The 17,452-nt window shown below is 44.9% G+C and overlaps 1 protein-coding gene across 5 annotated transcripts; it reads left to right on the top strand.

Annotated features, from left to right (window-relative positions):
* The first annotated feature begins 3,305 nt into the window (after positions 1-3,305).
* Positions 3,306-16,015, top strand: terb1 (telomere repeat binding bouquet formation protein 1). Of its 5 annotated transcripts, none has more exons than XM_045223453.1 (23): positions 3,306-3,452; positions 3,939-3,993; positions 4,107-4,217; positions 4,324-4,452; positions 4,542-4,673; positions 6,501-6,561; positions 8,321-8,439; positions 8,638-8,766; positions 9,231-9,383; positions 9,898-10,029; positions 10,181-10,306; positions 10,429-10,571; positions 10,724-11,101; positions 11,385-11,881; positions 12,022-12,092; positions 12,256-12,351; positions 12,428-12,670; positions 12,773-12,829; positions 12,966-13,088; positions 13,256-13,297; positions 14,748-14,818; positions 15,210-15,419; positions 15,536-16,015. In XM_045223453.1, exons 2-22 carry the CDS (start codon positions 3,957-3,959, stop codon positions 15,402-15,404), a joined length of 3,045 nt encoding a protein of 1,014 aa, XP_045079388.1. In that variant the 5' UTR covers positions 3,306-3,452; positions 3,939-3,956; the 3' UTR covers positions 15,405-15,419; positions 15,536-16,015. The 5 variants fall into 5 exon arrangements, with proteins under 5 accessions (XP_045079388.1, XP_041745769.2, XP_045079387.1 ...); XM_041889835.2 differs by lacking the exon at positions 3,306-3,452 and adding an exon at positions 3,460-3,725 and having other exon boundaries at positions 11,709-11,881; XM_045223452.1 differs by lacking the exon at positions 3,306-3,452 and adding an exon at positions 3,460-3,725.
* The last annotated feature ends 1,437 nt before the right edge of the window (positions 16,016-17,452 follow it).

The following is a 17,452-nucleotide window of genomic DNA, read 5'->3' as shown; positions in this document are numbered from 1 at the left end:
ACATGGGGACAAAGATCGTACTTTTTGGAGAAATGTCCTCTGGTCTGATGAAACAAAAATAGAACTGTTTGGCCATTATGACCATCGTTATGTTTGGAGGAAAAGGGGGAATGCTTGCAAGCCGAAGAACACCATCCCAACCGTGAAGCACGGGGGTGGCAGCATCATGCTGTGGGTGTGCTTTGCTGCAGGAGGGTCTGGTGCACTTCACAAATTAGATGGCATCATGAGGAAGGAAGATTATGTGGATATATTGAAGCAACATCTCAAGACATCAGTCAGGAAGTTAAAGCTTGGTCGCAAATGGGTCTTCCAAATGGACAATGACCCCAAGCATACTTCCAAAGTTGTGGCAAAATGGCTTAAGGACAACAAAGTCAAGGTATTGGAGTGGCCATCACAAAGCCCTGACCTCAGTCCTATAGAACATTTGTGGGCAGAACTGAAAAAGCGTGTGCGAGCAAGGAGGCCTACAAACCTGACTCAGTTACACCAGCTCTGTCAGGAGGAATGGGCCAAAATTCACCCAACTTATTGTGGGAAGCTTGTGGAAGGCTACCCGAAACGTTTGACCCAAGTTAAACAATTTAAAGGCAATGCTACCAAATACTAATTGAGTGTATGTAAACTTCTGACCCACTGGGAATGTGATGAAATAAATAAAAGCTGAAATAAATCATTCTCTCTACTATTATTCTGACTTTTCACATTCTTAAAATAAAGTGGTGATCCTAACTGACCTAAAACAGGTAATTTTTACTAGGATTAAATGTCAGGAATTGTGAAAAACTGAGTTTAAATGTATTTGGCTAAGGTGTATGTAAACTTCCGACTTCAACTGTAGCTACATATTGAACTTTCATCCTCTCAGTCCTGGGGCACAATGGTTGGATCACGGTTGGATCAGAATTGTGGTTATAATCATTGGCCAGTACGGAGAATTAAGTAAAACCACAAGTCCAAATCCCTATCTCCATCTATGGCTAATTTAGGAAAGGGACAATTTTAGCTAGCTAGCTAGCCACTGGAGGAGGTTTCTGTCAATTATGTATTTCTCTTGAAGCGATGTGATAGAAGTCAAGCCAAATTCAAGCCAAAAACGCCTTTTCAACGTCAGAAATGTATGTATTTTAAACACCCTGAAAATACGTATTTTCACCTTTCATTCAAAACCTAAATTGAACCAAACTTAAATGTCTGGAAAATACATATTTTAGACATATTTTCAATGTCATTTTGCTTACTGGGACTATTCTAGTTTTGCAGGGGCAGCAATTTTTTGGTCTCCTCTAGAGCAGCAGAACGGCCTGGACCGGCCTGCAGGCTAGTTTTAGTGATAGGCTAGTTTTAGCCACAGGCTGCTGCAGGGCTGCAGCTGGAAGCATCTCCCATCCTCACCTGATTCAGCATATATCATTTTCATAGTCATGGCATGCTTGGTTCAATACAATAGCTATGGCGAGAGAACCGAATATCCAATATAAAACTAATTTTGCCCCGGTCTCCAAACCGCGCACCTGAGAGCAGCTGGGGGTCCTGAGGAAGAACATCGGCTCTCTGGAAAAGGCTATAAGGACACACACCTGACGCCCAAATCGATATTTCATTTCAGAATTTATAAAAATTAGGTTAGGGTTTGGGTAGTCTCGCGTTGCCATACCTCCAAAATCACAATGTTGTCACGCCTGGTTCGCAACGAGGCTAGGGTTAGGGTCAGAGTTAAGGATTTGGTTAAGGTTAAGGTAGGTAGGTTTTAGCTAGTCGGTTTAAGCGTCAGCGGTGTCCTAATAGTTTCTCCCCGGCTCTCTCCTTCATGGTCCTGAAGCTTTGCAGGAAAGCAGCATCATTATCCAACTTCCACCTCCCTGATCCTAGGTTTCCACTAGTTACCTCAGCCACAAAGTCAACATTGGCTATCGTAAAAATGTATATACTCCTCTTTTACGTTGCTGGCACTCTCTGTTTATTATCTATGCACAGTCACTTTAACTCTACCTACATGCACATATTACCTCAATTACCTCGACTAACCTGTGCCCCCCCCACATTGACTTCTTCTTCTTCGATGAGGTTTAACGGCGGTTGGCATCCAATATGTTGCATTACCGCCACCTTCTAGACTGGAGTACAACTCCCTTATATTTTGCTTGAAAAATAAAATTACAATAAAATAAAGAAATACCCTATCATTCAAAAAAAGTAATTAAATTAACACCACCCTACTCCACTATTTAAATCTATTTATTCCTGCATCATGACCTCAACCTGAAAGGATGGAACAACACCACTTAACACACCCTGTAACTCTTCTGATGTCAAGTCTCACACACCCAAACACCTCTCTGCAGCTGCCACCACAACCTCAATGTTCTTCGACTTAGGTTCCATCCCTGCAGTACAATTAATAACCATTGCTATAAATGCTAAAAATCCAATCTTACTGAAACATATATCACTTGTTGGCCTATCCCTCTGTACTGGTACTGATCTACTACTCTCACCACTCCTCCCCCTTTACCCATCTTCCTCTACTTTCTTCACTGCCTCAGCATGACAACTTCTGCTCTACTCTTACCCTGGAAACCTCAACCTGCCTCTCTCGCATGAGACATTTCTGATCCCCAGCCCCATGGGCACCCCTACAATTAGCACATACCACTACTTTCCCCAATGCTACACATTCCTTTGTCTCATGACCTTCTGCACACTTCTCACACATTGGAACCTCCCTCCTACACACTTGCTGCCACATGCCCATAAGTTTGACACCTGTAACACCGTGATGTATTCAGCACATAAGCTCCTACAGGACAACCGAACTTTCAAAAGGGACGCCATTTACGAGGCTCTCCAACCGAATCTTTGTCTAAAATTACTTCCACCATACTCCTGGTTCACACCAGGGGACTCTGGCATCGCTACCTAGCTCTCAATTTTCTTATCCTTTTCTTGGATAACCCATCCGAAAAGTTCAGTGCTCTCTCGCTTCGCCACAAGCACAGCTGAAGGCAGTCACAAATACTAGTATTCTGCCCTTCTCTTTTACATTGGAACTGCCACATGCTATCATTTTTCACCCATTTGGCTACCTACTCCTACGGACTGCCATAACGCCTCCACACATTGACTGTACCGGTAACCCCTGTATACAGCCTCACTACTGCTGCTCTTTAATTATTTTTGTATTTTTTACTTAACACTTATTTTTCGTAAAAATGCATTGTTGGTTAAGGGCTTGTAAATTAGCGTTTCACATTATGACTTTGTGGCTCTGGTAACTAGGGACGACCCTGCTCCTAGTTTAGTTGACAGAGATGCCGGCTTCACTCTCTGCTCGTCCTAGTTGGTTCTCTCCCTAACTGCTCGACTCATGTCCTCCGCGCGGTAATCCTGCCTATTCTTCTCGCAGGAAACGGTGCAGCGTCTCAAACTTCCTTCGTATCTATGTCTCTGTGCGTGGTATTTAGCACATTTTTAACCATTGACTAGGTTTTAACACGGGCGTTGTTAGCTAATTAGCTACCTGGCTTCGTCCGGTCTTCACCTACAAATCAAGCCAATCAGAAACGATGGCATCGTAGCGGCAATTTTTTATAATCCTCCATCCACTGTCTTTTCAACCATCCAGTAACACAACAGCACCTTAAAATATGTTTACTGTCCAGCAAATGACAATGTAAAAGTGTATAGTTTGATTTGAATTAATGAAGTGTAATGATGAATTGGTAAGTAGCTAGCTAGCTAACGTTAGATAAGTGATTTCAGTGCGGTCGCTCATGAGGTGAGTTAGCTGGGTGACAACGCCTGCTATCTGTGACTGATTTCATGCTAGCTAGCTGTTACGGTAACTGCACAGATGAGTATATTTGGTAACAACATCAGTTCTTGCTAGCTAGCATCCTTATTTCATGAAGCATATCAATTTCCTACCCTGGCAGCTCGTCAATCTATTGAAGATGGAAATGGATGTTTCCAGCATAAGCAAACATAATGGTGAGTATTGTTCATATTTGATGGACTTCTATAAGTTACACGACAGTACTGGACGGTTTTTGTTTATTTGTTGGGTTTGTCTGTATCTCCATGAGTTTATTTTTACTTTACAGCCACCAAGACCGATCTGAGTTTGTTGCTGGAGTGTCTGAAGTACCAGATGAAATGTCCTGATTCACAGAAACAAGCTCTTCTCACCATCTACTCTATCTGTCAACAGAGAGGTCTCTCTCTCACACACACACACAGCAAATCCCCTAAAGATAGACAAATTGACAAATCTAACAGTTATGCAATGGCACTGATTTTCTCTTGCTCTCTCTCTATCAGAGGAGAATGTGGACTTCTTCAGAGAGATGGGAGGGGTGGTGTTTGTGTACAACCTCTCCAAATCCAGTGCTCACTCAGAGGTCAGGGAGACTGCTCTCTTCATACTGGGAACGCTGGCAGAGGCCAATGGTGTGTGTGTGTGTGCTGGTAGTGTACTTTAAGCAGGTTCTCTCTGACTCTGACGCTGTACGTGTATTGTAAACAAGCTGTGTGTTTAGTCTGCTGTAAGCAGGCCCTGTGTAGGAGGGAAACATTCAGTGATCTGACAGAGTGTCTGATGCAGCAGGACAGTCCACTGACCCAGAGGAGAGTAGCTGTCTACCTGATCTCTGTCCTCGTCGCCAACAACAGTAAGCGCAGACAGGAAAAACTGACTGAGTTTCTTTGGTCCTGCTGGGGTTGAGAATTGATTTGGACAGGGAATGATTGTCATGACAGGCAGTTGTTTTAGCTGGTACAGCCAGAGGAGGATGGACCCCCCCCCCCTTTCAAGGGAGTTTTTCCTTGCCACTGTGCTGCTGCTTGATCTTTGGGGTCTAAGCCACGTTATTGTGAGGCACTTTGTGATGCTTATGTGAAAAGCACTATACAGGTGCAGCTCAATAAATTAGAATATTGTGGAAAAGTTAAGTAATTTCAATAATTCAATTGACAAAGTGAAACTCGTATATCGTGGATTAATTACACAAAAGTGAAATAGTTCAAGGTTGTATTTGTTTTAATCTTAATGATTACGGCTTACAGCTCATGAAAACCCCAAATTCAGAATATTGTGAAAAAGTTCAATATTGTAGACTCAAGGTGTCACACTCTAATCAGCTAACTAACTCAAAACACCTGCAAAGGTTTCCTGAGCCTTTAAATGGTCTCTCAGTCCAGTTCAGTAGGCTTCACAATCATGGGGAAGACTGCTGACTTGACAGTTGTGCAGATGACAGTCATCAACACCCTCAACAAGGAGGGAAAGCCTCAAAAGATCATTGCTAAAGAAGCTGGCTGTTCACAGAGTGCTGTATCCAAGCATATTCATGGAAAGTCGAGTGGAAGGAAGAAGTGTGGTAAGAAAAGGTGCACAAGCAACAGGGATAACCAGAGCCTTGAGAGGATTGTCAAGCAAAGGCCATTCAAAAATGTGGGGGAGCTTCACAAGAAGTGGACTGAGGCAGGAGTCAGTGCATCAAGAGCCACCACGCACAGACGTATCCAGGAAATGGGCTACAACTGTCGCATTCCTCGTGTCAAGCCACTCCTGAACCAGAGGCAATGTCAGAAGCGTCTTACCTGGGCTAAGGAGAAAAATAACTGGTCTGTCGCTCAGTGGTCCAAAGTCCTCTTTTCAGATGAAAGTACATTTTGCATTTCATTTCGCAATCAAGGTCCCAGAGTCTGGAGGAATAGTGGAGAGGCACATAATCCAAGTTGCTTGAAGTCCAGTGTGAAGTTTCTACAGTCAGTGATGATTTGGGGAGCCATGTCATCTTCTGGTGTTGGTCCACTGTGTTTCATCAAGTCCAAAGTCAACTCCGCCATCTACCAGGAAATGTTAGAGCACTTCATGCTTCCTTCTGCTGACAAGCTTTATGGAGATGCTGATTTCATTTTCCAGCAGGACTTGGCACCTGCCCACACTGCCAAAGGTACCAATACCTGGTTCAATGACCATGGGATTACTGTGCTTGATTGGCCAGCAAACTCGCCTGATCTGAACCCCATAGAGAATTTATGGGGTATTGTCAAGAGGAAGATGAGAGAGACAAGACCCAACAATGCAGACGAGCACACAGGCTGATCGACTCCATGCCACGCTGCATAGATGCAGTGATTCATGCAAAAGGAGCCCCAACCAAGAACTGACAGCATGTACAAGAACATACTTTTCAGAAGGCCGACATGTCTGTATTACATTTCATTTTTTCACTGGTCTTATGTCATATTCAAATTTTCTAAGATACTGAATTTGTGGTTTTCATGAGCTGTAAGCCGTAATCATCGAGATTAAAACAAAATACAGGCTTGAACTATTTCACTTTTTGTGTAATTAATCCACAATATATATGAGTTTCACTTCGTCAATTGAATTATTGAAATTACTTAACTTTTCCACAATATTCTAATTTATTGAGCTGCACCTGTATATTGTACATAAAATGTGATTAATTGTGTGTGTGCTGCTTTAGGGTCTGGACAGATTTTTGCTCAGACGTCGGGCTGTCTGGACATCCTGCTGGACTTGTTCAGGTAAACACTGAAAAGCACCACTGGTTTTCAGGCAGAACTGTTTCCAAATTGAGAACTAATTTACTTTTACAAAAGACCTGGATGGTCAAGAGGTGAGCAGTAGATACAAAATACACTGCTCAAAAAAATAAAGGGAACACTAAAATAACACATCCTAGATCTGAATGAATGAAATAATCTTATTAAATACTTTTTTCTTTACATAGTTGAATGTGCTGACAACAAAATCACACAAAAATTATCAATGGAAATCAAATGTATCAACCCATGGAGGTCTGGATTTGGAGTCGCCCTCAAAATTAAAGTGGAAAACCACACTACAGGCTGATCCAACTTTGATGTAATGTCCTTAAAACAAGTCAAAATGAGGCTCAGTAGTGTGTGTGGCCTCCACGTGCCTGTATGACCTCCCTACAACACCTGGGCATGCTCCTGATGAGGTGGCGGATGGTCTCCTGAGGGATCTCCTCCCAGACCTGGACTAAAGCATCCGCCAACTCCTGGACAGTCTGTGGTGCAACGTGGCGTTGGTGGATGGAGCGAGACATGATGTCCCAGATGTGCTCAATTGGATTCAGGTCTGGGAGCGGGCGGGCCAGTCCATAGCATCAATGCCTTCCTCTTGCAGGAACTGCTGACACACTCCAGCCACATGAGGTCTAGCATTGTCTTGCATTAGGAGGAACCCAGGGCCAACCGCACCAGCATATGGTCTCACAAGGGGTCTGAGGATCTCATCTCGGTACCTAATGGCAGTCAGGCTACCTCTGGCGAGCACATGGAGGGCTGTGCGGCCCCCCAAAGAAATGCCACCCCACACCATGACTGACCCACCGCCAAACCGGTCATGCTGGAGGATGTTGCAGGCAGCAGAACGTTCTCCACGGGCGTCTCCAGACTCTGTCACGTCTGTCACGTGCTCAGTGTGAACCTGCTTTCATCTGTGAAGAGCACAGGGCGCCAGTGGCGAATTTGCCAATCTTGGTGTTCTCTGGCAAATGCCAAACGTCCTGCACGGTGTTGGGCTGTAAGCACAACCCCCACCTGTGGACGTCGGGCCCTCATACCACCCTCATGGAGTCTGTTTCTGACCATTTGAGCAGACACATGCACATTTGTGGCCTGCTGGAGGGCATTTTGCAGAGCTCTGGCAGTGCTCCTCCTGCTCCTCCTTGCACAAAGGCGGAGGTAGCAGTCCTGCTGCTGGGTTGTTGCCCTCCTACGGCCTCCTCCACGTCTCCTGATGTACTGGCCTGTCTCCTGGTAGCGCCTCCATGCTCTGGACACTACGCTGACAGACACAGCAAACCTTCTTGCCACAGCTTCGCATTGATGTGCCATCCTGGATGAGCTGCACTACCTGAGCCACTTGTGTGGGTTGTAGACTCCGTCTCATGCTACCACTAGAGTGAAAGCACCGCCAGCATTCAAAAGTGACCAAAACATCAGCCAGGAAGCATAGGAACTGAGAAGTGGTCTGTGGTCACCCCCTGCAAAACCAGTCCTTTATTGGGGGTGTCTTGCTAATTGCCTATAAATTCCACGTGTTGTCTATTCCATTTGCACAACAGCATGTGAAATTTATTGTCAATCAGTGTTGCTTCCTAAGTGGACAGTTTGATTTCACAGAAGTGTGATTGACTTGGAGTTACATTGTGTTGTTTAAGTGTTCCCTTTATTTTTTTGAGCAGTGTAGTATTGAAACTATACAGGACAACACCAATTCCAGTTCAGGTTTATTGATGTCTCTCTCCCCAAGGACTAGTTTCCCTCTCTCTGGCGAGGCCACAGTGAAACCTGCTAACATCACTCAGCTGTTCCAACTCTGGACCTCTGTGTCCAGTGCTCTCTGTGGCTGTGTCAACAACCCCCAGAATGGTAACACCTGTGTCTCTGTGTATGTTTGTGTCCTTGTACAGTGTTCTATGCAGCTGTACATAAAATAAACAACTGTGGTTACGCATGCATGTGTGTATCTTGCAGTAGTTTAATGTTTTAGAGAGAGAGAATAGAAGGGAGGTCGAAGGAAGAAGAAAAGCTTTTCGTCTTTCATGTCTTAACCCTTTCTTTCCCTAGAGGAGAGCCAGCGTATCTGTGTGTCAGCCTTCCCCCTGGTCAAGGCCTGGCTGCAGCAGCTCTCTCACCCCCGCACAGAGATGGTTCAGCCCATCTGCTCCTTCATAGCCATGACGGTCGCCAACAACCGTGAGTAAAACAGGGATGATACACTGACACTAATGTTTAGAGCCTGTTACTTACATATGTATCCATATCATGTGATTTGAAATGGTCTGTTAGCCTTTTTCACAGATTTTCTTAAGTTGTCTGTCACACACAGAATACCTAGGTTGCTCTTCCAATGGATGGTTTGTAATTGTAATCCGACTAGTTTTATAAGTGTAGTGACCTTCAGTCTGTAGAAGTTACAGTGTCCTGGAGTGTTTTGGTTTAGACAACCTTTCACTAACTGTTCAAATGAAGGTCTCTCTCTCTCTCTCTCTCGCTCGTGTCAAGGAAGGAAGGAAGGATGGATGAATGCCATTAGTCTGTAGATACTACAGTGGAGAGAACAGTTTTATCTATTGAACTCTCATCTTGTCTTTCACTCCTTTCTCTGTGTCTCTCACTATCCATCTCTCCCTCTGGAACCCTCTCTCTCTCTCTATCAGATTGTGCTCAGGAGAGTTTTTCCTCAGTTAGCGGGCTCGAAACTCTGACCCTCACTCTGATTCGCTTAGCCTCTCATGCCTCCCACAGCCCATTGGCCTGTCAGCTGTCTGTCATCATGACCAAGACCCTGTCAGCCTGCATCACTGACAACCGTGAGTGACTCACTCCCCTCTCCCCTACCCCCAAGGCAACTAGATTCATCGGCAGGCCGATTGTTGTCGGAGCAGATGGTTGGGGGGCCGGAACATAATTATAAGAATTTGTATACTGCAAATTAACCACAACTAAACCCAAAAGGAGATGGTATTTGAAATAACAATTTTCATACCTTGATTACATTGAGACACGATCACGTCTCTTTTTCTATTCGTGGGTGTGCTTGGGAACAGATTTCCTAAATTACTCATTTTCTGCTGAATTCCTGGTCATTTTACAGTCGTTGTTTTGCCCAAAACACAAAAAAATATATATATTTGTTTTTACTAGAAACTTTGGGGGGCTAAAAAAAAATCACTCACAGGCCGATTTTGGCCCGCGGGCTGCATGTTGCCGACCCCTGCCATAGGCCTAGGCACTTGTATAGAACTCACTCACCCATTCACACTCATACAGCCATGTAAACCAGCTCTCCTCAGGTAACCAGTCCATTCTCTCCTCTGCGCCTAGCTGTGTTGGCGTCAGGTCTAGCAGGTTATGGTTTGGTTCCCCAGCTCATCTCCCTGCTGTCCAGCCCCAACCTGGAGCCCCAAGGCAGGCTAATTGCCATACTCACCCTGGGACACTGCACTGAGGCCTCTGGTAACGAACACAGATTTATTGGAAACAAATAATGACGATAACACTATCTTACAATGCCAAAGCAAACATGAATTTATCACATCAATGATAACAGCACAGTAATAACTGGAATAACAACTACTGTATTTGAATGCCCCCACCACCCCCATAGAGGAGCACCAGTCCCAGTTGTTACAGTGTGGAGGTCTGTCCCTCATCATCACTCTACTGACTGAGTCTACCAGCGAAGAGCTCAGGAAGGCTGCTACCTTCATACTGCAGACCTGCAAACAGGCTAGTGAGTACACACACACACACACAAAGGCCTGTGTTCAAAGGTCAGTGAGTCTGTGGAAGTGAGTCTAGCCATTTGATGATGTCCATAGCACCGTCTCTCCTCTCATCCTTCTCTCCTCCCAGCTGTGTCTCTGCGTGGTGTGGTCCAGGGGGAGTCCCAGGGTCAGACTGGGGAGGTGGAGCCCCCTGTGGACATGGAGGGGTACTGGAGGTCAGCACGAGACATGCTGCACAGGATCAACCAGCTGGAGAGACAACAGGCTCAGGTGTACTAAACACACACACAGCAATCTTTACAAAGGCACTGCAAACATCAGTCTTTTCCTCCACACACAGGCATATACACTCACTCACTCATCCACACTCTTCAAACGCCAAGCTTTTATATAGACACACAAATCTTCCTTCTATTTCACAGGTGTGTGGTGTTGGGGTTGTTGCCCAGGGAGCTGAGGAAGAGTGGCAGGAGGACAAACCAAACCCCTCAGACCAACAGAACCCTGCAGGATTGGGGAGGAAGGAGCTACTCTCACCCCTACCTCTCCCCCCACCCCCAACCCCTCACCACACCTCTTTACCATACCAGGAGAGGAGAGGAGAAAGAGGAGAGAGGAGTGGCCAAGAGAGAAGATATGGAAGAGGAGGAGAGAAAGGAGAGGAGAGGGCGATGGATGGCGAGAGAGAGACCCCTGTCCTGCCTGTCTTAGTGAGGAGGGGTAGAGATGGAGAGAGAGTGAAGCGAGACCAGAGAGACAGAGATGAGAATCAACCCACAAACAGAGGGCAGGACCTAATGGTGAGGGTCTAACAAAGCTCCAGTCCACTCACCACACAATTGTTCAGTCCAGACCCCTACCCCAACCCTCTAGGCACTTCGTGTTAATCTGAAAGGATTGGATAGGTATAAAAGCAATATGGTAGCTCCACCGTGCCGTTTGATATGCTGTTTCTGGACAGGGCTGATTTATTTTGCGCACACACACACACACACACACACACACTACTAGTCTCTAAGCCCACTGACTCTCTTGGCGTTATGGAGTAAGTTAAGTGTCAAAAGTTGTGGTTGTTTTGACCAGGAGCATGTAAGGAGACAGATATTCCAAGCCAGTGAGGAGCCGCAGAAACCCGGCCACAGCAGCAGAGTGCGAGAGGGAGAGAAGAGGACGCACACACACTCTCTCACACATCAAGAGAGGGAGAGCGACAGGGCAGCAAACACACACACTAAGGCATACAGAAACATACAGGCAGAAGAGGAAAGACACACCACGCTGCACGTGCACACACTAGGAAACACACACAGAGCAAAGGAAAGGGATAGGGGCTTGGCAGCTAAGAGAAACACTTATCCTCTCTACACCAACAAAACCACAGCGTCACACACGCATGTAAACACACAGACCGAGAACCGCCGAGACAAGCACCCTGGGAGGAGAGGGCAGACTGGTGTCCCGGGGCAGCCCAGTGGTGGAGAGGATGAGAGGTGTTATGTATGTCTGGGGACGGGAACATTCGTCACCTCCTCCTCTTCCTCCAGGCCGCTAGAGGGACACTCCCAGACACACACACACAGGTCGGTACTCTGCACAATATGCAAATGCTATATTTACTGAAACATGATTCTTGTGAAGTGTTTCATGTTAATTCTATGTAAGAAATGAAGTGGAATTCTGTGTATACCGGTTCTTCTCTCCCTCGTGGTTTGGGGTTTAGCCAAGTGTTCAAGTGCCCAGCTCCAGGCAAGCCAGGATTGAGCAGGCAGAAGAAACTGTTGGACGATGAAGGTACAAAATGTCAATGGGATAAAGTGACAATGCAAAACTATCTTTATCGCTTTATCTACAGCTCTGAAAAAAAGTTGAACAGTCTCTTACCAAATCCCAACAGTAACACAGTTCTTGCCTCTCCCCCCTCCCCACTCCCCACCCCCCTTCCGTCCTTTCTTAGATGCCCTGTCTGTGTGTTCTGAGCTGCTGGACAGTGAGATCAGTAAGATACTGGAGACTCCAGCCACCACAAATAAACCCACCTATAGGTGCTCAGGTGTGTGTGTGTATACAGTATATTGTGCGTGTGTGTGTGTGTGTGTTTGTTAACCCAGCTGTTTCCATCTCCCTAGGCTGTGTGTTGCGGTTCAGTGAGGTGACCAGCCGGTCGTTCCCTGTCCTCCAGAGGTCCTGTCCTCACAGCTGTGACCTGCACATGGTGCTGCAGCAGGCCACACACAGCTACACAAAGTGCTTCCGAGAAATACGCAGGAGGAGATACGCAAACACGACTAACCAGAGAGAGATGCAGCGAGACTCACACACTCTGGGACCGAGAGAGGGTGGGACTCAGAGCATCTGGGATCACAGCAGAGGTAAGAATCCTGAAGTGCTGAACACACACACACACCGATACGATCTGAGACGTGATGTGTGTCAGGTTGTAACAGAGGCCAGTCTGACTCCTATCCGTAAAGGACCCCTGCTGAAGAGCTACTCAACCCACAAAGGACAACACAACAATGACCACAACCGTAAGATTCACCAACTCACCAAAACTATTCCATCCTCTGTCTTGGGGTTGGAAAACAACATATTATATTAGTCTCTATCACCTTCTCCTCTTTTCTCCTCCCTCTCTGTCTCTCTCCCCCCTCCTTTCTCTGTCAGATGTGAGTCTCACCCCCCTAAAGAAGCGTGGTCCATGTGGAGATATCACCCTGACTCCTGTGTGTAGAGGTGGTCTGATGAGGAGCTTCTCCTCTGTGACCAGCAGGGGGCAGGAGAGCGGAGGTACAGTATGTTCAGACACCATAACAACACATTACAGCACATTACAACTCTTAGCACTTTAGCCTTAATTTAACCCAGCTCATAATGAGAGCCTTATTGTTTCTAATGTATCATCTGACTCCCTCTGTCTTACTCTGTGTGTGTCTGTCTCTGTCTCTCTCTCTCAGACGTTAGTCTCACTCCCTTGAAGAAGCCTCGGCCCTCTGAAGGTAAGGAAATGAAGCTATTGTTGAAATGTGATACTGTATGTTTAGTTTCAATTTATTTTGGGATGGAAGTGCAGGGAAGTGTGTTTAAATGCTACTTCTGGAGGTTGTTCTGATCATGTATGCAGCACTGCCTCCTAGCTGTCTGGGTTATATAATAATGTATTATGGTGTTGTGCAACAATTACACTGGTATGGTTGGGGGTATGTCAATTGATCACTGCAAGAGGTCAGAGGTTAGGGTCAGTCTTGTGCTCAGGATACTGAATGGGGTTAGAAAGAGGCTGAGATTTGTGCTAAATTAAATTTGAAATGGGTGTTGGAGATTGGATAGTTATTGAGTTATGGCATAAGTTGATGACTGGAGATGAGTTATAGATTATTGAGTTATGGGATAAGTTGATGCGTTAGAGATAGTTGAGTTATGGGATAAGTTGATGCGTTAGAGAGAGTTGAGTTATGGGATTAGTTGAGTTATGGTATAAGTTATAGATAGTTGAGTTATGGTATAAGTTTAGACGGTGGTGACGGGCTGCTATGAGGTTATAACCAATATGCGACATGAATGTCTGTGTGTATACGCTTGCCTGTGTGCGCGCGTATTTGTGGTTGTGTGTGTGTTTCTCGTGGGATTCCTGGTGTCCAGTGTATTCCTGGCAGCACAGAGGAATGTTGAACCACTGCCAATGTTCTCACAGCACAGCACAGACCAGGGCGGCCTTAGTTGTCCAACACTAGCTCCTAGCTAGTCATCACTCTGTTACTGAGCTCTACAGCTGTACAACGCTAGCTAGTTTAAACTCTGTTATAGCGCTGTTAAGCTTCTCCCCCCCCTCCAATGTCGTGTAGTAGTGTCCACTTCTAGTCTTCTGTGTGTGTTGTTTCACTCTTCATTCAGATTTACTCTTGCCCTCTCTTTTTGAACACATGCTTCCTCCTCCTCCACACTTTTTTGTCTGAAATACTACATTCTCTTTCTCCGTCTGTCCCTCCGTTTCTTTCGCTTTCTCCATCCAGACTGTCTGTCGCCCTCTCGTGTCGCCCTCTCATGTCTTTCTCTCTTGCTTTTCTCTGTTCTTCCACCAGCTTGATCTGTCCCTTCTACCCCCCCCCTCTGCCCCTCTCTCCATCTCTCCTTTTATTCTCTCTCTCCCTGTCTGGCCAGTGAATCTCTCCTCTGTGTTCTATTGTTCTGGTAGCAGGCAGCTGTATTAGGCGTGACGGATGACGTAATGTCACTCCAATGAAGAATAGAAAGGAGGGAGAGATTGTATTTTCTCTTTATTAGATTGTCTCCGTGTTTAGCTCAACACGCTCTGAGAGCGGTTGGTCTCTGCTCACAATGAGGCGTGACACATCAGTTCTTTGCTTACTCTCTCACTCTTTCTCTCTCTTACACACACACACACATACACACACACACTAATGTTCTCTCTCTCGTTGACACACACAGACAGGAGAACAGATCATGGTGCCATTGATGATCAGCAGGAGACTCTGTTCATGGGAAAACACTCTCTGACTGTAAGGAGGGAGAGAGAGAGAGAGTGTGTGTCCACCGCTGTCTCTGTAGAAGTGTATTGAATGGAGGTTAATCTATAGTGGATGGACTGACCGTATAGAACAGCTAGTGTTCAAGTAACCAGGCAATGTGACAACAGAGACAACTATGCCAGTGTGTGTGTGTGTGTATGATGGTGTCTCCTTCTCAGTTCAGTAGGGGAATGTTACCCAAGAGGTCTGTGTGTGTGATGGTCCCCTCTCTATTGCAGAGCAGTTACAAAACCAAGGAAAGGAGGATGATGGCAGATTGTTTTGTCTCATGTCCTCTCTCTTGTCTTCTCTCTCTCTTTCTTTCGTTCTTTCTTTCTTTCTTTCTTTCTTTCTTTCTTTCTTTCTTTCTTTCCATCCACAGAGGGAGAGGAGGAACTTCAGCCGTGAGGAGGAGAGTTACCTGTGTGGAGGTATAGAGAGGTTTGGTCCGTCCTGGAACACCATCCTGTGGGCCTATCCCTTCCAGCCGGGGCGCACCCATGTAGATCTGGCCCAGACATACAAACACCCGCATGTAATAGGCATCAACAATGGTTTTAAAAACATTTGTCACTGACTTCAATTTCAGTTGGTGAGTATTCGACTGAGCCTGCTTGCTCTTTATATGTGTCATTCTCTCTGTCCCGTTTTGTCTTGTTCCCTCTTTCATTTTTTCTTCCTCACTCTTTCTCTCCCTACATGCTAAAGGCCAGGGTATGGATTCAACCTCTCCATGAGATCCTGATTTGTCTATTGTACATCACAGTAATATATTTGAAATACTCTAATTTAATATTCAGTAATAGTTTTGAAGTACTTACATTTAATCCCCAGTTTGAAATTGTTAACTTCTATGTTGTATTACTGTAAGTAAACCACATTAAGATATATTTGTTATTTAATTTAGTAAAATATTGAAATATGTTAATTTAATGCTCATTGAGGATTAATGAAGGGTCTGTTCTGTATTCCTTAACCTTGTTTTTACACAGAAGTATTGTGGTGCCTATGTGAAGTAGTTTAATATTGTCTGGAATAGAACAATTGAAATGATTAATGTAACTCACTTGACGTTTTCATTATTTATTTTGTTCACTGTTTATGTATTTCTTGAGACTGAGATGGTTGTTCACTCGTCATCCCCTGAAGTTGTTTGTATTGAATTAAACTGAAGGGTGTCTGTATGCAGCAATGTGTCTCATTGATACTCTCACACCATGCCTTTTCATTCAGGGAATTAACAATGAGGATTTTAATTTACTGACTTGAGTTTAAGAACTGCTTTCTCTACTTCTAGAGAGTTGATCATGTTTGTCCCTCAAGGGGAAATGCTCTTTACAGATTGTAAATACACTGAACAAAAATATAAACGCAACATGCAACAATTGAAAAGATTACAGTTCATATAAGGAAATCAGTCAATTGAAATATTCATTAGGCCCTAATCTATGGATTTCATGACTGGGAATACAGATATGCATCTGTTGGTCACAGATACAGTGGGGAGAACAAGTATTTGATACACTGCCGATTTTGCAGGTTTTACTACTTACAAAGCATGTAGAGGTCTGTAATTTTTATCATAGGTACACTTCAAATGTGAGAGACGGAATCTAAAACAAAAATCCAGAAAATCACATTGTATGATTTTTAAATAATTAATTTGCATTTTATTGCATGACATGCAGTGAGGGGAAAAAAGTATTTGATCCCCTGCTGATTTTGTACGTTTGCCCACTGACAAAGAAATGATCAGTCTATAATTTTAATGGTAGGTCTATTTGAACAGTGAGAGACAGAATAACAACAAAAAAATCCAGAAAACGCATGTCAAAAATGTTATAAATTGATTTGCATTTTAATGAGGGAAATAAGTATTTGACACCTTCTCAATCAGAAAGATTTCTGGCTCCAAGGTGTCATTTATACAGGTAACGAGCTGAGATTAGGAGCACACTCTTAAAGGAAGTGCTCCTAATCTCAGCTTGTTACCTGTATAAAAGACACCTGTCCACAGAAGCAACCCAATCAATCAGATTCCAAACTCTCCACCATGGCCAAAGAGCTCTCCAAGGATGTCAGGGACAAGATTGTAGACCTACACAAGGCTGGAATGGGCTACAAGACCATCGCCAAGCAGCTTGGTGAGAAGGTGACAACAGTTGGTGCGATTATTCGCAAATGGAAGAAACACAAAGACCTGTCAATCTCCCTCAGCCTGGGGCTCCATGAAAGATCTCACCTCGTGGAGTTGCAATGATCATGAGAACGGTGAGGAATCAGCCCAGAACTACACAGGAGGATCTTGTCAATGATCTCAAGGCAGCTGGGACCATGGTCACCAAGAAAACAATTGGTAACACACTACGCCATGAAGGACTGAAATCCTGCAGCGCCCGCAAGGCCCCCCTGCTCAAGAAAGCACATATACAGGCCCGTCTGAAGTTTGCCAATGAACATCTGAATGATTCAGAGGAAAACTGGGTGAAAGTGTTGTGGTCAGATGAGACCAAATTTTTTGGCATCAACTCAACTTGCTGTGTTTGGAGGAGGAGGAATGCTGCCTATGACCCCAAGAACACCATCCCCACCGTCAAACATGGAGGTGGAAACATTATGCTTTGG

The sequence above is a fragment of the Coregonus clupeaformis genome, chromosome 11, assembly GCF_020615455.1.
Source record: "Coregonus clupeaformis isolate EN_2021a chromosome 11, ASM2061545v1, whole genome shotgun sequence".
NCBI classification, from domain to species: Eukaryota; Metazoa; Chordata; class Actinopteri; order Salmoniformes; family Salmonidae; genus Coregonus; species Coregonus clupeaformis.
Note: the sequence above shows the minus strand (reverse complement) of the source record. Positions and strands in the feature narration are given on the sequence as shown.

Bases quoted from the DNA above. Each gene is read 5' to 3' on its own strand.
- terb1 (XM_045223452.1), top strand. From the start codon at position 3,705: ATGAAGTGTAATGATGAATTG. The intron at 4,453-4,541 runs GTGTGTGTGTGT...CTGTGTGTTTAG, and splicing joins AACGCTGGCAGAGGCCAATG to TCTGCTGTAAGCAGGCCCTG. The intron at 4,674-6,500 runs GTAAGCGCAGAC...GTGCTGCTTTAG, and splicing joins TGTCCTCGTCGCCAACAACA to GGTCTGGACAGATTTTTGCT.